The sequence below is a fragment of the Camelina sativa genome, chromosome 17, assembly GCF_030686135.1.
Source record: "Camelina sativa cultivar CO46 ecotype springtype chromosome 17, ASM3068613v1".
NCBI classification, from domain to species: domain Eukaryota; kingdom Viridiplantae; phylum Streptophyta; class Magnoliopsida; order Brassicales; family Brassicaceae; genus Camelina; species Camelina sativa.
The window spans coordinates 14935142-14957212 of NC_141896.1; the positions used below are offsets into that span (position 1 = coordinate 14935142).

At 39.3% G+C, this 22071-nt stretch overlaps 1 protein-coding gene and 1 non-coding gene across 2 annotated transcripts; both read right to left on the reverse strand.

Moving 5' to 3' along the window:
- Window positions 1-2373: 2373 nt before the first annotated feature.
- LOC104759675 (auxin response factor 13-like) lies at window positions 2374-5354 on the reverse strand. Its single transcript, XM_087497062.1, has 13 exons — window positions 5256-5354; window positions 4824-4894; window positions 4634-4752; window positions 4445-4543; window positions 4282-4338; window positions 4051-4194; window positions 3865-3949; window positions 3703-3793; window positions 3470-3634; window positions 3227-3340; window positions 3078-3150; window positions 2861-2993; window positions 2374-2769 (listed from the first exon to the last, which is right to left on the reverse strand). The coding sequence occupies exons 2-13, from the start codon at window positions 4870-4872 to the stop codon at window positions 2504-2506; spliced, it is 1395 nt and encodes a 464-aa protein (XP_087353188.1). The 5' UTR covers window positions 4873-4894; window positions 5256-5354; the 3' UTR covers window positions 2374-2503.
- A 6848-nt stretch (window positions 5355-12202) lies between these two features.
- LOC147923762 (small nucleolar RNA R71) lies at window positions 12203-12309 on the reverse strand. Its single transcript, XR_015587865.1, has one exon. It is a non-coding gene; the product is annotated as a small nucleolar RNA R71 (small nucleolar RNA).
- Between the last annotated feature and the right edge of the window lie 9762 nt (window positions 12310-22071).

Below are 22071 nucleotides of genomic sequence, written 5' to 3' on the forward strand. Positions count from 1 at the left end.
ATCGAGTGTAGATCGAGTGCAGGGTCGAGCTGGATAAATCCGTGAAACAAAGCAATGCAAGAAAAACAGAGCAACACAAGAACGAATCAAACAACAATCAAACAGCAGGATTAAGACTTAAAAATCAATAAACAAGGAAGGCCTTGAGGAGGCATTCATGGGCTGGACTAATGAATGAGGTTATCTAATTTGGTCAACAAATCTCAAGCAAAGCTTTGAGCTAATCTCTAGACATATAAATCTAAGACAAGTTTAATCCACTCTCATGGCAAGAAACAATCAAACCTATGCATCTCTAGACTTGTTCTCACATAGTAAAGAGTCTACACAAGCAGGCATTAAGCAATACATCTCATACCAAAAAAGACCTCTAATCTCTTAGCAAGCCTAATGGTAAGCTCTAGATCTAGCCTTATCTATGCTCCTTAAACATTGGTGTGATGCTAAGATGCTTGAAATCAAACCCTAACTTCTCAGTTCAGGATTAGCATTAAGAACATCTACCCTAGAAGACATTCTACCACAATCAAGCTTGACCAAAGCAAACAAACCTCAAACACAGCCCAGCCTAACCCATCCTCAAGATCCTAAGCTACTACTCACAAGAACACATGATGAACATCAAAGTCATAAACCCAGAAAATACTGAAACTTGCATCAAATGAAAGATAAAACAAAGATCTAAAACATTCAAGAAGGAATCAAACACGAATTCTTAATATCTTGAAAGTTATGAAACCAGCAAAATCCAAGAATCTTATGTTTTCTCTCTTAAAAGAGTACAAGATCTAAGGAAAATAAAAGTGCAAAAAGAATAATTCCCAAAAGGGTAAAAACTAGGTTTCTAACTATTCTAAAAAGCTGGACTCTTTGGTGGCTGCAGGTACAAGGCTTTATATAGGAGAGGGGGTGGAAGCCCTAAAAATACTAAAAGACAAAATAGTCAACGGCTTGGTCAACTCGACCCCTATGCTTGGTCGAGTGGCTGGTCGAGTTGGCTTTCCTTCTGCTTCCTCCACTCGGTCGAGTCTTCCTCTGCACACGGTCGAGTGTCTGGTCGAGTGTGGGGTCGAGTTGGACTCTGGACCTTGGTTCCTTCAGCCTTAACTCTCTTGCTTTCCCTTCATGATTGCCTCACTTCTCCTCAGCATTGCTTCCCATGCTCCTTAAGCTCCAAAATCACCTGATTATGCATGAAAAGATGCAAATGCAATGCAACTATACTCTAATGCATGATTAGTCCTAAAGCTATGCAATAATGGTAAAAATGGATAGCAAAAGATGCTAAAGATGTGAATAAACTAAGGGAAAACATGGTAAAATATATGAACATCACTCTCTTAAGTATTAACACCAATTTTTACGGGCTATCGTTGTTATGTGGATGGCTCCTCGAATGAAGTGATAAATTTCTAGGTACATGATGATGGTTTTAGTACACTTTCTCATGATCCATCGCCGACCATGGGAGCTGTCAACCACCGGCGAAGTCTTTTTCCCCTCCATCCGAAGTACGCTTGTTTGGCTATGATCATGCATGATATAAAGTGAAATAAATACTTTTCTCTAATCTTTACAAATAAATCAACATTCTAACAATGATTTTGGTCCGAAACTCGATCTTAGTTTTAAAAGGGTACTCCATATTTAATTAGACCCATAAAAAAAATTGTCGGTATGTGTTCATAAAAGCTGACCACTTTTTTTAGAGTGAGTATTTTCTGAATGTTTATCTGTTTGTTTTGAAGACTTCAAGAGAAGTGATGGAGACGATTTGTAGACATATTTGAGGAGGCGAGGAAAGCCATGAGATTAGAACAAAACACTTGGCAAATTGGATTCAACCCTTTAAAAATAACATTTGGAAAACAATTTGGCCCTAATAGTAATGGTGGCATCGTTGCAGGTGATTCTTAACTATAAAATTAAAATCATCTATTTATTGGTTATAACTTTTTTTTGGTGAAAATTTATTGGTTTATAACTATTTAAGTGCAAAGTGGGATTTTACAAAGTTATATTTGGTCAATTTATCTCACTTATTATTGTTTTTCTTACATCACCAATTTATTTTCACTTATATATATCTCATTTTAGTATAAATGTCTTATCATGTATTTATCTTCTTTTGCACAAAAGAAATAAAATAATATATTTGTCTTCCATAGTAAATTCTTTACGAAATCAAAAAAACTTTTTTTTCAGTAACAAAATACTGTTTTTTCAGTGAAAAATTTAAATAAAACCTTCTCTTCTAATCCTCGACTCTTTTATATTCTCAATAATCTAAAATTTCAAGTCATTTAAATTTTAGTTTATTCTTTGCCTTCTCTCACTCGGCATACTAAATTCCAAAACATTACAAAACCAAGAAAAAAAAAAGATACCCAGTAATTGTTGGTGGTACACATCATAATATGTTAATTATTTGTTTTAACATTTGTTAGTACTTCATAAGATGTTGAAAATGTTGATTCAACTTGAGAGAATTTGTTTGCCGGCTTCATTTTTTTGAGGGTGTGGCCAGAAGATCAACTCCAAACAACATGCAACTAGTGGTTGCATCGGTAGTTATATTTTCTTGCATTGGTTGAACAATTTGGTCGGTAGCACAGTTTGGATTGGGCATGGTTGGGACTCTGTAACTCATTAGCGAACCATAAGAAACCTTGGAATCATCAACTACGTCATGATAAGACACATTCTTTGGAGAACTCATGTTCGATCGTCCAATTTGGTTGTCAGTCGAAAGAATGGATGATGATGAACCTATATATGAAGATAGTTAGAATGAGAAATGTATTTGCATAAGAAAGCTTTAGCTTATGAAACAAATACAGTTATAAAAATCTGTCTTTACCCATTTCAAGGTGACAAGGGCTTTCTTTCTTGAGCAAAGTTGTATTTAAAATATTTGATGAAGGCACTAAATGTTCAATTTCCCATAGTGAAACTTTACTAGGTTTTTGTGGTGATACCTCGTCCCATTGCACCTTCAAAACAAAACATAGTTAATTAAAGTATGAATACAAAAATGTATTTTAAACAAATACAATTAAAGTATGAATTACAAATACTTCTAGGCTTCGCCACTCTGAATTTTTCCAATGTGGGGACAAATCTTTTTCACCAATAACAATCCCAGAGTACCTTATATTGTAAAACAAAATGTGTTATAAATATAATGGGTTTTAGAAATGGAGAAAAAAAAATGATGAAACATTACCTTTTTTCAGAAAAATCCTCACCCTCAAACCGCATTCTAAATCTTGAACCGAAATTAAACTTATTCTTCAATGCATCTACAAACTTGTCATATCTAACAACAAATTGACTTGCCCTAAGATTATATCAAAAACAAAAATGTAAACATACTTGTTGAATAAACTAATCCACATTATTTCGATAGAATAGAAATCAAGTAGTATTCATTAAAAACAAAAAAATTAAGTAGTATTTTGAAATATACCTTGGCTTATAAACCACAATGAACATACAATTGGTATTAAATGCATTCGCTACAGAAGCAATGACTCCATGTAGCATACATTGCGTTGATATTAGAGATAAAGGTATGTGGTCTATTTCGTACTTCGCTCGTCTAATGCCAACTAGCAGCTCTCCATTCTCTCTTCTGTAACGACAAAAATAATTAATTCAAAATACAAAAACTAAAAGACATGTAGTAAGATGGAAATATACCTAAGGATAATGAAATTGTCCCCAGCAACTAATTTTTTTGATGTTACAAACGCAGTCCAACCAGTGGTGAATAGATGCCTCCGCGGTGTACCTGAATGCAAAAATAAGATCCTTATTTACTAATCAAATGGTCACTGATTTTGATGAAAAAATAGTCAATACCTCTAAAGGTATGCTTAAATGTCCATTGATTATCATGAAGATCTTTTACGACAAGTTCTTGTGTAGGCACTGGTTGAGACATATCCTAAACCAAAAATTAAATATATATATATATATATATATATAAATATAATTAATGAAACTTAAAATTCTAGGTTATTCAATAGAGAAGCGATGCAGAATTACCAGCGGCGGAAGACATTCAAGGGCATGTTTTTTACGAAGAGATAATACACCATGTGTGCTAGTGTCGGACGCTGTTAGTACTTTAGTAAAAGAACAAACCATTGGCTTTCGACTACCATCATTAGTAATTGGGATTACAACTTCCTATCACAAATTCATAAAATCGGTAGAACAAATTAAAGAAAATTACAATGAAGTTTGACATTAAATTTTAAATGTTTTACAACTCACTGTTGTATCCGGCATCAAAGAAATCTGAGCATAAACTTCATCCGTATTTTTTTCCACCTACAAAAAAAATAAGCACCAAATTATGTATTTCTAAAATGAAAATAAAACTTACAAAATAAAATAGTGTAGCTCATTTTTATCCCCTTGAACTTAAAACACATACCTTAAGCTGAATAGCAATTACACGACATGGAAGCTTCGAAGGCAGATTAATATTTGGCCTCATCTCATCCAACAACACTTCTCTTGTTGATGTCTCAACCTGCAAAATATTTCACAAATCATACAAAATACCAAAACAGAAGATTATACATATATATATTTATATATACAGAGAGATAAAGAGACTCACAAGCTCAATATGCCCATGAGGAAAGTAATAAACCTTTTCCCCGGGCTTTGGAAGATCACACAAAGGTCCAGCACATATATTCCACAATTGTTCATAAATATAACTCTTGGTTCCATCAACTAATAAATAAATAAACAAATATTATCAAAGAAAATTATTCATAGAAATATTAAAAATACAAATTCCTTACTTATGCTTAATAGCTCTGGTTGGGAATTCATATCTTCATTATTTTCCATTAGTTTATCCAAGACCAATTTTCTGAAAATCATAAAGCAAGAAAATCATCAACAACATGTAAAGCATATGGTTAGGGCAAAACTATATTTTGGAAAGAAAATCTCCATCAGATATATGATTTCGAATAAATGTTGATGTTGTATCTCATATGATATCGGGTAAATAGTTTTAATTTAAGATTGAAAAAATCAGAAAATAACAAAATTTTATTGTTTATCTATTTATATATAAATAAAGAATGTTATCAATAATGAAGGTTGATGATTTGTAGCCTTTCCCCATTAAAAACTATTTATTTGATAGATAAAAGAAATAAAAATTTGGAATTCCTAGACTACAAAATATCATGATAAATCATAAAAATACATAATTAGCATCATACCAATGTTTAATGAAATTGAAAGAGATTCCTAATATTGGTGAAAGGTACTTCTACAAAGGAATAATCTTTCTTTTTTATTGATCTTTTTTTTGGTGTGATGAATTTTGATTAGGACATACATCTATTTATAGGAAAATAAGACCTCATTAAAAATTTAATCAAATTTGAACATGTTCAAGATCATTTTTGTTAGCTTACTATTACTTAAAAAAACACATGTAAGTAAATTACGAACCTACTAAAAAAGTCGTCAACAAAATCCTAAAATTGCATAGTGATTATATTAATAAATTTAAGATTATTGGCTATTTATTTGACCGAAGAAAAGGAAACTTCATAAATTTTAATTTCATTCAATTAACAAAAAAATAATTCTATAAAATAACGGAACAATTTAAATGATATCATAAAAATAAAATCAGTCGTAAAGTAATAGAAAAGTATTGTTGAAAACTCATCATCTCACTTCTTCAAACGTTAATTGGGAACTATTAAGATTTGAGTTTTAACTTCACCATCGTACGATTATCTTCATGATATACGTTAAATATGTACAAACAAAAAAAAAAGTAGAAATTTGTTAATAGATAGCCATAATTTTTCTAAATGTACAGTTATTGAACTAAAATTAGCGATAAATTCAGACATGATTCAAAAAGAGCACAATATATTAATGATATAATATTTTACTATGATAATACTTTTAAAAACATAGTTATTTGTTAAATATTGGTACTGTTAAAAACATAGTTATATGTTAAAGGAGTACAAATAAAAAAAGTATTTAAAATTTCAAAAATGAGAAAAGAAGAAGTTTTGCATTAATGAGTTAATTTTCATATTAAAATCACTACAAGAAAACATATATGTTTCCACCGACCATACTCTGATCAATTTTAAAGTTGTCAAAATTTTTTCATAAAGTAACAGTCATTCGAAAAAATAATCAGAAAATCGTAAGAATTTATAAAGAATGAGTATGGGAACTTCGTCGGAAATAATGATATGTGGTGTTTTAGGGTCTTTTAACCTTCTTTTTATATTCTTTTTGAGTCTGTTATCGAGTTTTTATCCGTCTTTTGTGTCTTTTGATTCTTGTTTTTAATCATCAGCATGTGTTAGGAAGTAAAATTGGAATTGGAGACTTTTGGACCAGTTTGAGGCAAAGAAAGGGAAGATTTGCCGATAAGGAAAAAAGATCGATTGGTTCCTCCAAACGATCAATCGATTCCGTTGCAAATTGACTGATGTAAAAAACCCAAAGAAGAATCCTTATGATAAGGATCATATGTTTCGCTATTTCCGCTGTTTGATTTGATTGTGGTTAGGTTGTTAGTGAGTATGGGATCACAAGTTTTAATAATTGTATTAAAAACAAAAAAAATGGTCGGGTCGTTTCAGAGATGTGGTGTTTTTAGGGTCTTTTAACCTTCTTTATATATTATTTTTGAGTTTTTTATCGAGTTTTTGTCTGTCTTTTGTGTCTTTGAAGTCATGAGAATGTGTTAGGAAGTACCATTGGAGTTGGAGGCTTTTAGACCAGTTCGAGGCAAAGAAAGAGAAGTTCTGCAAACAAGGAAGAAAGATCGACCGGTCCTTCCAAGCGATCGATCGATCCCATTACAAAGTGACCGATGTAAAAAAAACCGAAGCGAAGGGACTGGTCTGAGACCGAAGGAATGAAGGTCCACCCTTCTGACGAGCCTAATTGGTTTTCCTTAACCGAATTTTACTTCTATTTTCTGTATTGGGTATAAAAAATCCCCCCAAAACCTAAGACATGATTTATGTTCTTTTCTGAGTTTTTGTGCAACACTTGAGACCTTTTGAAGCTATTTTTAGAGATTAGAGATTCATTCATTTTTTTTGAAAATTTGGAAAAGAATTCTAAACTCTTTGCTTTTTCTTTCATCAATCTAATTATGTTTTCCTCATTTCTTTGTGTTGTTAATTTCAATATGTGTGACTAGTTCCCCTAATTGGGTTTTAGGGTTCTAAGTAGGAGATTCAATGATTTAATTGTCTACTAGGAAAATCTATTTCTTTGTGGTTCTTTGATTCATATGATTTTAATTTTAGAATGTAACTGATCACCATATTTTAGATTCTAGGTTTTACTATGCATCAAAAATGTCTGAACTAATATGAATTGAGCAATATTTCTCTAGTCTGCGAAAGTTAATGTGAGGGAATATTATGAGCTAAGTGGACTTGTTTGATAATGCAAATTTGATAAGGAGGTTACAAATGAAAGTTTAGTGATTGAGTAGTCAAATTTAGTGACTAATACCTTGAAAGAGGATTAATCGAATTTTGTGTTCATGTTTAAGAACGGTTGTCAATTGTTGAATTCTTTGTTCCATTTTATCCATTACTCATGTATCTCTAAGATATCATGAGTATATGACCCAATGTTTTAAATCTCATAAATTTAATTGTTTTATTTATTTGCATTTTTATTTTACAATATTGAAAACCAACAAACATTCATCCGCTTTAGCTATTTACATGTCTCGAAAATCTTTAGTGTATCATTGATCCTAACATATAATGCCTCACAGTTAAGTGTATCGAATAATTACTCGAACAATCAAAGAACATCACAAAATTATCAGAAAAAACCGTGACACATTTTATCGTTGATCTTATATCCGGCAAGTTTCGACCAAACATTTAAAATCATCTAATTTCATTGAAATCTCTCACTCATTAAAGCAAGTCACTGTATTTGATTTAGCAGGTCCAAAATAATTAAATTTATTGTATCATTTTTAACTAGTGTCTAACAGATTTGGAGAAAATAGTCAAAACTATTCAAGATTTCAAACCATCACGTTTAAAAGCCAAACAAATTTGGTTGCATGTATTCGTTTTCGACAGGGTATTTGATTACATGGATTAGATGTAGATCGGTTCTTTCCGGCTACGGAGTTTTGGGTCAAGAGGTTTAGTTCCTCCTCGGTTATGTGAAATTATTGGTTTGGTACAATTTAGATTCAAGTATATTTTGGATTCGGACCCGGGTTTTTGGGTCATGGGTTTTAGTACCAAATTTGGTTGCACTTCGGATTAGTTACTTTGTATCCGAATTACCCTAAAGTATAAACTACCTAAAAATTGTTATTGTAGTACCCATATATACTCGAATATTTTGAAATACATTATATATCCAAAAAATCAATTATATAATCCAAATATACATAAATTACTAGAAAATAATCAAAATATATATGTAAATTACTAGAAATTTTTTATTATGATTCTCCAGATCTAGGGTTTTAGGTCTCATTAGGGTATATTGCCTGGTTCAGTTCGGTACCTATATTTTGTTTTGGTTTTGAGTCGGGTCTTCAGTTATGGGTTTTTTGTCAGTGTTAATTCCTTTCGCAAAAAAAATCTCATTTCTGTGAATCAACAATGTTATCTCGATATAATCTTAATTTCGTAGACTCTAAGACTTAGAGAGCCTAAACAATAAATATCAACAATACGTTTAAAATATATTAATTTGGGTTTAATTTGTAAGAAATTTGGGTTTTAGTTTTTATTATTGAATTGATATATTAATTTATTTTTGAATTCTTTAAAATTATAAAAAATCAAATTTTTATTTTGAAAACTATTTTTGAATTTTTTTGCTTAATTCAACAATTTTTTCGACAAAGTTTTCCATCAGTACATGTTGTATCCGACGAATTTGTGATTTTAGTTTTCAAAATATGAGTATTTGTTGTATGAAAGAATTACTACAGATGTTATTCAAAAGTTGGTTTATTCCTAATATGTATACATTTTCTAAAAACTGCTCAGATATTTAGTGTCATGAGTGTAATTACAATTTACCCCTTGGATTTATTTTTTCGATTTTGATTAGAAAAATAATAAAAAAATACACATCATCTTCCATAATCTATGTCACTAGACAGTTTTTTTTTTTCAGAATCAACAGTTTCTTCTTTATATCAAAAGAGAGGGAAACTGAACAATTTTTACTGTTCACAACCCAGAAAAAAAACCCCTCTCTCTTGTCGCCGAACCCTAATTCCGCCGGCAATACTCTGTCTTTCTCTACTCTCTCACCATCATCTCTCACCGTACTCGCTCGCTATGCTCTCTCGCTCTCTATCTCTTCGTCGTCGCTGTCTTGTTCGTTTCCGTCTAAGCCACCCTTGTTTTTGAGTTCCAGTATGTGACGGCTGAGTTATAATATTTACAGGAAAACGAAAGGTCTCGTCGATTCATATGACGGTTGAATAATGCTTTGTGGTTGAGTTATCACAAGAAATAAACAGAAAGCAAAAAACGAAAAGTCTCGTCGATTAATATGACGGCTGAGTTATAATGCTTAATGGATGAGTTATTACACAAAATAAAACAAATGTTTACAACAATACTACATCCGACAAGTTTCACATTGTGCCCAACTTGTTTACATTGCAAACATGCATGTTGTTTAAATACATATTTGATATGTCTATATTTTTCCTCTCTTTAGCATATATTTATCATGCATTTAGCTAGGATAACTCATTGGTTTGCATCATTTTCTAGTCCTTTCTATACACTGTGCATGTTTAGGTAGTTCTTGCATCATCCTTGCATACATTGTGCATTTCGGAGTATTTTAGGTATTTAGGAGACGTTGGAAGTGCATCGCTCGACTCATCCGCTGCACAACACTCCCGGAACCATCTCTCGAGCCAATCTCTCAACACTTCCAGGAAGCGTCAACCGAGCCATCTCCGGAAAGCATCAACCGATCAATCCGTTCAAGCCATTCAACTCGAGTGGGATTTAGCTTTCGATTTCTTCATCAAAGTTGTGGGGAATTGCGTTATCTTTCCAACGCCCTTTATTTCAAGCCAATCGGAGGTGTGGTACAAAAGTTATCATCGTTTTAGTGGATGCGTATACACCACAATCGAGCCAGGCTCCCCCGCCACGCACTCCAGCTTGTTTGATCGAGCCATGTTCCCCCGCTACGCACTCCAGCTTGTTTGATCGAGCCATGCTCCCCTGCCACACACTCCATCTTGTTGGATCGAGTCATGCTCCCCCGCCATGCACTCCAGCTTGTTTGATCGAGCCATGCTCCTCAGCCGTCCGTCCGAGCCATGATGACACTGCATTCCATTCGACGCGCATGGACTCGATCGCACATGTGGGGAAGAAAAACGTTTGGTTTCAGACGCTTCAGGAGATTACTGAACCGACGCTTTACCTTATCGTTTTAAGTTTTAGGGCTTTCCATATTTTCACTATAAATACATTTTGTTACGTCTTGGTTGAGACATCTTATCTTTAATTTCGTATTGTTTCCCTTCCCAGAAGGTTTAAACCTAGCCACAAAATACGTTCTGAGACTTGTATTCCGATATCGTTGAGATTTTATTGAGATTTTGCATTTGATTCCTTCTACAAAGTTGTTCATCTTATTTTTATCTACCTAATAATGCTTGTTTCAATGTTTTTTGAGTTTGTATCTTTGGTGATGATTTCCGGATCTGAGTAGTGTGTTAGTTCTTGAGGATGGGATAGATTAGGTGGAGAATCTTAGGATGTAGAGTGCTTAAGCTCTGATTGTATGATTCCCTTCTGGACTAGAGTTAGAAATACTAGTTTCTCTCTGATCAATTGGGACTAGGTTCGAGACATTTCTACACCCAAAAGGTGTTTGATGAAATGTCTGACCAACTAGTGCCAGAGACTTACGTTCCTAGCCTAAGAGATTAGTTGTCTAGGATGTTTGTTGACGTGAATGAACTTGTTTGTCATGCCTGCTCGACCATGTTTCTCTAGCGAGAGCTAGGTATGGAAGTGGTTGAGTCTGAGTAGCTTTTGTCAAGAGATTGGATTAGCTAAGTTGTGATGTTCATTGTTCAGGAATAGTTTGCTTGTGATATGTTAAACACTCTGTAGACTAGGATACTCCATCGACATCAATTACTCCCATCCTTAGGACTTTTATCTTTTTGATTGATATTACATTCCCGAGACTGTTTCGTTTGTTCATGCTTAGAATCGTTTTTGGTTTCATTTATTCTTGTTCCCTTCTTGTCATACATTTTCGTTTCTGGTTCTGTGACTCATTTCCGTTTTGTATTTTGACCATTCTAGGATTGTTAGAAAAACACTCTTTTTGAATTGGCTTAACTTGTGACCTCCTTATTGCATCTTGAGTGACTAGCATCATCCCATTTGGATTGACACCTTAAGTACTACAACTACATAAGGTTAATTGAACCTGCTATGGTAGACACACAAAAATCTTAGTATCAATTTGGCGCCGTTGCCATTTGGGATTCGTTTTGCTACATTTAAGATTTCAAGTTTTCCAATATTAAGTTCTGTTACACTTATCATTCTGGGTACTGACTTGTTTTGGTTGTCTGCTTGTTTGTCTTGCACCTCAGGTACCTGTTGATTGCAACCTTGCATGCACACCAGATCAAGAGGGCATCAGAATCTCCTTCCTGTTATCGACAAAATCAATCGGTTGCAACGCCCACGACAAGCTCGTACTTCCAACGATCATCCCGTACCAGTCACTATGGAACAACAGAATGAACCACATCCGGGACCGCAAAACATTGGTGATGGGGGATGCACCGAACACTCATACTCAGCGTGCTGGAATCGTCCCTCCTGCCGTGCAGAACAACAACTTCAAAATCAAAAGTGGTCTGATCTCCATTATCCAAGGAAACAAGTTCCACGGGTTGCCTATGGAGGATCCACTCGACCACTTGGACGAGTTCGACCGTCTGTGTAGTCTCACCAAGATCAACGGCGTGAGTGAGGATGGTTACAAATTGCGCCTTTTCCCATTCTCCCTCGGAGACAAGGCTCATCAATGGGAGAAAAACCTTCCCAAGAGATCAATCACCACCTGGGATGGTTGCAAGAAAGCATTCTTGGCCAAGTTTTTCTCCAACTCCAGAACAGCACGTCTCAGGAATGAGATTTCCAGCTTCACTCAGAAGAGCTCAGAATCATTCTGTGAAGCATGGGAGCGTATCAAGGGTTACCATAGTCAGTGTCCACACCATGGTTTCAGCAACGAGTCACTGCTGAGGACTCTCTACCGTGGTGTACTACCAAAGATACATATGCTGCTTGACACTGCTTCTAATGGTAATTTCCTGAACAAAGACGTTGAGGAAGGATGGCAATTGGTGGAGAATCTCGCTCAGTCTGACGGCAACTACAATGAGGACTATGACCGCACAGTTCACGGTGACGCTGGGTCTGAGGAGAAGTACAAGAAAGACCTCAAGAATGTCAATGAGAAACTTGACCGTATCTTGCTAAGCCAGCAGAGGAGCGTCCACTTTGTATCTGAGGATGACCCTTTCCAAGTTCCAGATGGGGAGGGCAAGCAGACTGAGGTGATCAGCTATGTTCAGAATCAGGGTGGATACAACAAAGGTTACAACCCCTACAAGAAGAACCCCAATTTGTCTTACCGAAGTACCAATGCTGCTAATCCACAAGATCAGGTGTACCCGCCTCAACAACAACAGAAAGGTCAACAAAAACCTTTTGTGCCTTACAATCCGGGATTCGCTCCAAAACAACAGTTCCAGCAGGGTTACCAAGCTCCCTCAGGACCACCGCCAGGATTCCGCCCTCAACCAGTTCAGCCTACTCCAGCCCCATATCAAGAAATGAAGCAGATGATGCAACAACTTCTTCAGGGTCAAGCTAGCGGTTTCCATGGATACTGCAAAGAAGTTCGCTGACCTTAGTCAGAGGATGGAATGTTCCTACAATGATCAGAACGTCAAATTTGAAGCTCTGAATTCGAAGATAAGGTATATGGAAGGCCAATCTGCTTCTACTTCTGCCCCAAAGTCTGGCCAATTCCCAGGGAAAGCTGTTCAGAACCCCAAGGAGTTTGCAAATGCAATTACGCTGAGAAGTGGAAAAACATTGCCTCCCAGGCAAGGAGTCCCAAACGTCACTACGGACAGTGAGGAATTCGATGGGGAGGGTTTTGTTCAGGATGACGTTCAGATGGAGAACCCAGTCGAAGCAGTCAAAGATCCAATCGAGCCAGTGAAGCAGTCCGAACCTGAAGCTGTTAAGTAACCTGTTATTCTTGATGACAAACCCGCGAGATTCATCCCTCCACCGTACAAGCCTCCTCTACCATTTCCAGTGAGGTTTAAGAAGCAACTTACTGAGAAATACAAAGCCTTGTTTGAAAAACAAGTTAAGGAGATTGAGTTGAGGATGCCATTGCTGGATGCATTCGCACTTGTTCCTCACTACCAGAAATTCCTCAAGGATTTAGTGATGGAGAGATCAAAAGAATTTCAAGGCATGGTGGTACTAAGTCTTGAGTGCAGTGCAATCATCCAGAAGAAGATTGTACCCAAGAAGCTCAAAGATCCGGGATCATTCACTCTACCTTGTTCCCTTGGACCTATGTCTTTTGATAGGTGTTTATGTGATCTTGGAGCTTCAGTTAATCTGATGCCATTCTCTGTGGCTAAGAGGTTGGGGTTCACAAGGTTTAAAGGTTGCGACATCTCCTTCATCCTTGCAGATAGATCAGTGAGACTTCCACATGGTATTTTAGAGGACTTACATGTCAGGATCAGAGACGTGGAAGTGCCAACCGACTTTGTGGTTCTGGAGATGGATGAAGAACCAAAAGATCCGCTGATCTTAGGAAGACCGTTCCTAGCGACTGCTGGAGCCATCATTGATGTCAGAAATGGCAAGATTGATCTTAATCTGGGAGACGACTTCATTATGAAGTTCGACATCAAGGATACTTTAAAGAAGCCAACAATAGGAGGACAAGTCTTCTACATTGAAGAGATGGGTAAGTTGGCTGATGAGCTGTTGGAGAAACTAGCTGAGGAGGATCATCTCAAAACTGCTCTAACCAAGGATGGAGAAGAAGGGTTCCTGCATGGGGAGACCACTTGTTACAAGAATATGCTAGACTCCCACAGAGAAACGGACGAACCAGAGGAGTTCGAGCAGTTGTCTGACGCAGAAGAGGTATGTGTAGTTGAGACAGAGAATTCAGAACGTGAAACCTCCCACTCGACCGACGTCAAGACCCGACTCGAATCACCGCTTGAGACACTGTTCGGACCGCACTCGACCGTGACCGCTCTGACGCCCATGCTGACAACTGGTCGGAACTGAAAGCTCCGAATGTAGAACTCAAAACTCTCCCTTGCAGACTCAGGTACGTTTTTCTGGGAACCAATTCTACTTATCCTGTCATTGTGAATGCTAGGTTGAATGATGATGAATTGAAGTTGCTTGTAACTGAACTTAAGAAGTATAGAAGAGCCATAGGTTATTCTTTAGATGATATCAAGGGAATCTCGCCTAGTCTTTGCACACATAGGATCAATCTTGAAAATGAATCTTATGCTAGTATTGAACCCCAAAGAAGATTGAACCCTAATCTGAAAGAGGTGGTGAAGAAAGAGATCCTAAAACTGCTTGATGCTGGAGTTATCTATCCTATCTCTGATAGTACTTGGGTATCTCCAGTACATTGTGTACCTAAAAAGGGAGGAATCATTGTTATCAAAAATGAAAAAATGAGTTAATCCCAACGAGGACCATCACAGGACATAGGATGTGCATTGATTATAGGAAGTTGAATGATGTATCTAGGAAAGATCATTTTCCCTTACCTTTCATTGATCAAATGTTAGAAAGATTAGCCAGTCATCCCTACTACTGTTTCCTTGTTGGGTATTGATGTGATCACGGGTTCGGCTCCTGACCGAGACGACCGAGATGCCCCGGACGGCCCCGAGACGCATGACCAAGACGCGCCGAGCAGGATCGAGGTTTTGCACCGTGCAAGTGACAACGTTCGGCCAACGTTCCAGTGAACCTCCCGAGAGCAAGACAGAGACACTTATTGGGTATTAAAAGACCAAGCTCCCACCCTACACACCAAGGACCCAAGTTTAGCATCACCACTAAGTAGCATTGAGACGCAACCAGCTTTGGGAAGCCATACTCGCGAGTCTTCACCACCACGCTAGTGTGAAGACACCCCTAAGCCATTAGAAGGAGCTGTACTCTTTTTCCTACATTGGGTTTGTCCTAATGGGTTTACCAAAGAGGTTTTAACGAGGCAGCAAACTCTAGTGCATCTCCACTTCGATCCCACTTGGCTCATGACTTGGAAACACTTAGTCACATGCTTGGGAGCCAAGGAAGTGAAGATTCTATTGCCACGCCTCAATCAATGACGTGGCGACCTTATCCCCCTTCCTTCTTTTAATTTAGTCTAGACTCTTCTATGACCGTTGCTTTTGGTCATTGCTTTGATTTACTTTTGCTTTTGCTTTTGGCCATGTGTACGGTTTAGATCATGGCCACGGTTCTAGGGTTTTAGTGTCTCCATTTGTAAGCCTTCCTATATAAAGGCATTAACCCTCATTGTAAAAGCCAGACTTGTATGAAATAGAAAATTTTCCTCAAGAGAGATTCTTGAACTTGTCTCCATCCTTTCATTAGTCAATCTGGGATTGTCTAAGGGAAAGAACCCTAGCAAACCTTGAACCGGGTTCATGGTTTGTTAGTGACCGTATCAAGAGAAGAGCCAGCCCTCTTGTGTCGTCGTTCAATCTACCTCTATCCATCGTCCATCCTCTCTCGTTCCACCTTTCACAACCTCGAGTTCTCTTCCATAAGCTCTCAAGTTATCATCGATTCACCTACGCAACCTCGAGTTCTTTGCCATCAGTCCTCGAGTCTTCCATCAGTCCATCTCACACGTTTCCACCCTCGCTCCCACCGAGTCATGCCGATTAGCCGCATCCGCTTAGCCGCATTCGTACGATCCGACAAGGCTTCACGTCCGTTCTCGCAAATTGTTTGTTGGAATCTCACCAAACCTCGTTTCTGTCATTTTAATCCTCTCTGGATTCGAATCCTTGAAGCTTGGCCGAGGAAACTTCCACTGATCTGAACTTGACCGAAGTCCCAAGACTCCATCAAACCGAAACCGAGTCCGCGGGTCACATCAGTTGGTATCAGAGCACTAAAAGCTCCTGACTCAAACGTTGTGTCTTTTGGTTAAAGTTTGGATCTTGCGCTTTTGTGTTAGTTGTGTTAGCTTAATCTAATCTCGCGTGTGTAGTTTGTTCTTTGGGTTTAAATTGGTGTTGAGTTGTGTTGTCAGTAGGGTCGTTTGTTGTCGTTTGCTTTAGGTTGTTAATTTCCTGTTCGTTCTAGCTTGTTCTTGTTTGTTCTCGTTGCTTTTTGTTCTTGCTGTTCTTGTTGTGTTTTTGGCTTGTTTTGTCTAGATCTTTTTAGGTTGTGCTGCTTTTCGTTTTGTTGTTATAGGTTGCTAGATTCGTTGTGTTGTGCTTTTGTTGCTCTTTTGTGTTTTTACCTTGTCGTTTGGTAAATAAAAGGGGTGAAAGTCATTTGGTTAATACCACTTGTTTTTTACTCTTTAATCTTTTAGCCAAGCTTTTTGAAATTCAAAAGTGGTCAAAGCCGCGTTTGAATTATTGTGTGGTCTAGGATTAGCGTCCTTTTTGTGTGTTGAGAGATTAGCCACCTCTAAAGTGCTTTTGGTCAAGACCACAAAATGTGGACGTGGATAGCTCCCTATGCACCTTGTGGTCCATGGGTGAGTTGTCACCTTGGTTTTAGTATCTTTGCTATCCAACCGTTGGATGCTCTTTACTTTTGGCTTTGATAGATTAGGTCGTTTGTCTTTCTTAAGTCTAAGGTCTCATTCATTAGGTCGATTGCTAGTTAGGATGCATCATTTGTGTTTAGTCTGTTTCATTTGTCTTTCGGTTTAAATTGTTGCATTTGTGGTGTTGTTCTTCTTTGTCTAGGTTGTTAGCTTGTTTGTTCATCCTGTTTGTATTTTGTTCATCCTTGTTTGCATCTTGATTGAATTTGCTAGAGTTTTGTTTTGCTTTTGTGTTCTTGTTTATTTTGGTCATAAAGCAATTTTTTTCTCTTAGTGTTTTGGTTTTTGCTTTTCTTTTGCTTTTGCTTTTGTTAGTCATAGGTTTAAAATTTGATGTGTTGTCATCAATCATTGGTGAAAACACAAAAAAAAAATCTATTGTTGGTCCTATTGAACGCTGGTTCTCACGCGTTTTGTGTTTTATCTTTGTGTGCGAGGTTTATTTTCAAACCAAACCGCGTGGAGGAATCACACGCCACCAACAACCGTACGGACCAAGCCGCATCAACGTTCGAACCATTTGGGTCGTGTAGCCGCATCAGCGGATCAACCTCTGGCCACCGTCGGCTGTTCGTCTCATCCGCCTTATCACCGTCAGCCCGTACAACCAAGCCGACCGTACCGTCAACGACTTCCGACGGCCGCCATACCCTCGACCCAAAACCGTTTCCAAGTTCTCAAACAACATGCGACGCTTAATCCTATACTGATCTAGCATGGGGTTTGATGGAGACGATTCCAAGGTGGGATCGTGGTGTGATGAAGATCTTGGCCTGGAATCGGAGCAAGAGGCCACCAGAGATGAACATTGGTCCGAAGAGGACTACGGCGAGGAGTTAGATCAAGAAGAACTCGAACGTGGATCGCCAGACTGTTATTGGCCATCTATGTCACGAGCTACTCGCGTTGATGAGCCAAGGGTGAGTCTTTATGAAAACTCCGATAGCGATGACTGGGTGTCGAACTACAAGAAGCCAAGGCCCCAATCCGTAAGAAGAAAGGAGCCAACTCCCAAACCACCCAGCACAGCGGACGCTCTGATCTCTCTCCAACACACGCTTCGAGATCTCAATGACAGGCTCGACCGGATTCAGTCGACAACAACTCGTCAACGGGTCGAGAGAAGCTCGAGTGTCCACCAAGGCCGCAACCGAGGCATCCCTACCTGGTCTCCTAGTATGCCACGCGGAAATAGACTTCACGGCGCCAGTGCCATGAGCCACTGCCTACACCGGCCCAGCGATCACGGCACCATTCGGCCTTTGTTGAGCAACCAAGCCGGACGTATGCGCGTTCAGTTCGGTACCGTGAACCAGTTCCTATACCGGCTCCGCGAACAAGTCGTAACTTGGCCTATGCCGAGAGGTCAAAGACTTATGCGCCCCTAGCTCAATACCGCGAGCCGCCAGCACGATACAAGGAACCATCCCAGGAGGTAGTCAGCGCCGCGACCATACCAAGTCTGGGAGTATTAAGGAGTTATGTGTCGACAGTTCAGCACCGTGAGCTGCCCACACTGTGCAAGGAACCGGCCAAAGGAGGAGTTCGAGCTAAGGACAAGCCAAAACCGGAAGCGCCAAGAACAAGCATCAGGTCGTGTATCAAGCTAGCTGAGGACGTCTCACCGACGAAGCAATCTGAGCATGAGTTGGATTATAAGGAGCACGTCTAAGGAGCAGGCGGGTTCGTAAAGACGCCAGCCAAACCTCCCAAACACCAATCTCATACCTTCGGAGGAGCTAGTATTGATCATCACGCGGACCGAGACCAAGTCGTCACCGACTCCGACCAAGACCAGCTTGACGCTCAGCCGCCATACCCGGAGCAGAACGTGGAGCAAGAGTACTCTTTCGGGACACGTGACAATTCTCTGGGCGAGGCCAAAGAGGAGTCAGGCTGTGTGTTTAAAGCCATGCTTGTTAAAAGGAGGTTTTAAACAAGTTGAAGCATTGAACACAGCCATTGAAGGGGCTAGCCACTCGATCTCGATCATGACGACGTCAAGAAGTGCACTCCACATGGGAGACATCTATACCGCGCCATTACTCTCCACTCTTGACACCAAGGACGTTAACCCGCAAGATTATATGGCGATGTATTTATCCAGCCTTGCCGCGGACCAGACTTTCGTGTGGCATCCTAGAGAGCGTCAACAACCTACCGCGGCCTACGAAGGGAACGGCACAACGAACATCACTAGCCTTACAAGGGGAGTTCTATCTTTTTCTCTTAAGGCTTTACTATTCCCCTTTGATCCCGGTAAACTTAAAACCGCAAATGAACTTGTGATGCTACTGATTTGGACTTTCTTATGTTGATCCAGGTGAAAAGCAAAGTTTTGAGGTCAAAACTTCTACAAGAGGGAGGGAATGATGTGATCACGGGTTCGGCTCCTGACCGAGACGACCGAGACGCCTCGGACGGCCCCGAGACGCGCCGAGCAGGACCAAGGTTTCCACCGTGCACGAGACAACGTTCGGCCAACGTTCCAGTGAACCTCCCGAGAGCAAGACAGAGACACTTATTGGGTATTTCAAGACCAAGCTCCCACCCTACACACCAAGGACCCAAGTTTAGCATCCCCACTAAGTAGCATTGAGACGCAACCAGCTTTGGGAAGCCATACTCGCGATTCTTCACCACCACGCTAGTGTGAAAACACCCCTAAGCCATTAGAAGGAGCTGTACTCTTTTTCCTACTTTGGGTTTGTCCCAATGGGTTTACCAAAGAAGTTTTAACGAGGCACCAAACTCTAGTGCATCTCCACTTCGATCCCACTTGGCTTATGACTTGGAAACACTTAGTGACATGCTTGGGAGCCAAGGAAGTGAAGATTCTATTGCCACGCCTCAATCAATGACGTGGCGACCTTATCCCCCTTCCTTCTTTTAAATTTAGTCTAGACTCTTCTATGACCGTTGCTTTTGGATATTGCTTTGATTTACTTTTGCTTTTGCTTTTGGCCATGTGTATGGTTTAGATCATGGCCACGTTTCTAGGGTTTTAGAGTCTCCATTTGTAAGCCTTCCTATATAAAGGCATCAACCCTCATTGTAAAAGCCAGACTTGTATGAAATAGAAAATTTTCCTCAAGAGAGATTCTTGAACTTGTCTCCATCCTTTCATTAGTCAATCTGGGATTGTCTAAGGGAAAGAACCCTAGCAAACCTTGAACCAGGTTCATGGTTTTTTAGTAACCGTATCAAGAGAAGAGCCAGCCCTCTTGTGTCGTCGTTCAATCTACCTCTATCCATCGTCCATCCTCTCTCGTTCCACCTTTCACAACCTCGAGTTCTCTTCCATAAGCTCTCGAGTTATCATCGATTCACCTACGCAACCTCGAGTTCTTTGCCATCAGTCTTCGAGTCTTCCATCAGTCCATCTCACACGTTTCAGCCCTCTCTCCCACCGAGTCCTGCCAATTAGCCGCATCTGCTTAGCCGCATCCGTACGATCCGACAAGGCTTCACGTCCGTTCTCGCAAACTGTTTGTTGGAATCTCACCAAACCTCATTTCTGTCATTTGAATCCTCTCTGGATTCGAATCCTTGAAGCTTGGCCGAGGAAACTTCCACCAATCTGAACTTGACCAAAGTCCCAAGACTCTATCAAACCGCAACCGCGTCCGCGGGTCACATCAGGTATAGTGGATTCTTCCAAATCACTATCCACCCAAATGATCAGGAAAAGACAACATTTACTTGTCCTTATGGCACTTTTGCCTACAGACGCATGCCATTTGGCTTGTGCAATGCTCCTGCCACCTTTCAAAGGTGCATGACTTCGATTTTCTCGGATTTGATTGAGGAGTCAGTGGAAGTGTTTATGGACAATTTCTCTGTATACGGTTCCACTTTCTCCTCCTGTTTGTTAAATTTGTGCAGGGTATTGACGCGATGTGAGGAGACGAATTTGGTGCTGAACTGGGAGAAATGCCACTTCATGGTTGAGGAAGGAATCGTTCTTGGACACAAGATTTCTGAAAGAGGAATTAAGGTTGACAAGGCAAAGATTGAGGTCATGGTTCAGCTTCAACCGCCTAAGACAGTGAAGGACATCAGAAGTTTTCTGGGACATGCTGGGTTTTACAGGAGATTCATCAATGACTTCTCAAAAATTGCAAGACCTTTGACAAGGTTGTTGTGCAAGGAGGTTGAGTTCGAATTTGATGCAGCATGTTTGGAAGCTTTCAGCAAGATCAAGGAGTCCTTGGTTTCGGCACCCATAGTACAAGCTCCGAATTGGGACCATCCGTTTGAGATCATGTGTGATGCTTCAGACTTCGCAGTTGGAGCAAGTCTGGGACAACGTATTGACAAGAAGCTTCATGTCATATACTACGCGAGTCGCACCTTGGACGAGACTCAGGGCCGGTACGCCACCACAGAGAAGGAACTCCTAGCAGTTGTGTTTGCATTCAAAAAATTCAGGAGTTACCTTGTGGGTTCGAAGGTCATAGTGTATACCGACCATGCTGCTCTGAGACACATTTACTCAAAGAAGGATACTAAGCCGAGACTGTTGAGATGGATCCTGCTTCTTCAGGAGTTTGACATGGAGATTGTCGACAAGAAAGGCATAGAAAACGGAGTTGCGGACCACTTGTCAAGAATGAGGATTGAAGATGTTGTTCCCATAGATAATTCAATGCCTGAGGAACAACTTCTGGTTGCCCAAGTTTGTGAGCAAATGCATGACACATAGCTTGACAACCTTAGAATCAGATGCATGGCGATCACTTCTGAGCCTGCACCCTGGTATGCAGATGTTGTGAATTACAAGGTATGTGGAGAAGTTCCTGATGACATGGATCCCTACAGGAAGAAAAAGCTTTTCAGAGAGGTCAACCACTACTTCTGGGATGAACCCTATCTGTACAAGAGAGGTTCTGACGGTCTGTTCAGAATATGTATAGCATAAGGGGAAGTGCAGGGAGTGCTTGAACACTGTCAAGGTTCCACCTATGGAGGTCACTTCGCCACATTCAAGACAGCTCAGAAAGTTCTTCAAGCAGGTCTCTGGTGGCCAACCTTGTTCAAAGACGCTCACAACTTCATCACCAAGTGTGACGCTTGTCAGAGGATGGGAAACATCACAAGGAGAAACGAGATGCC

What these genes read in the sequence shown, in the direction of transcription:
- LOC104759675 (XM_087497062.1), bottom strand. Translation starts at nt 4,872, where the DNA reads ATGGAAAATAATGAAGATATGAATTCCCAACCAGAGCTATTAAGCATA. An exon ending in CTCATGGGCATATTGAGCTT is followed by an intron (nt 4,544 to 4,633) that starts GTGAGTCTCTTT and finishes AATATTTTGCAG; the next exon opens with GTTGAGACATCAACAAGAGA. An exon ending in TAATTGCTATTCAGCTTAAG is followed by an intron (nt 4,339 to 4,444) that starts GTATGTGTTTTA and finishes TTTTTTTTGTAG; the next exon opens with GTGGAAAAAAATACGGATGA.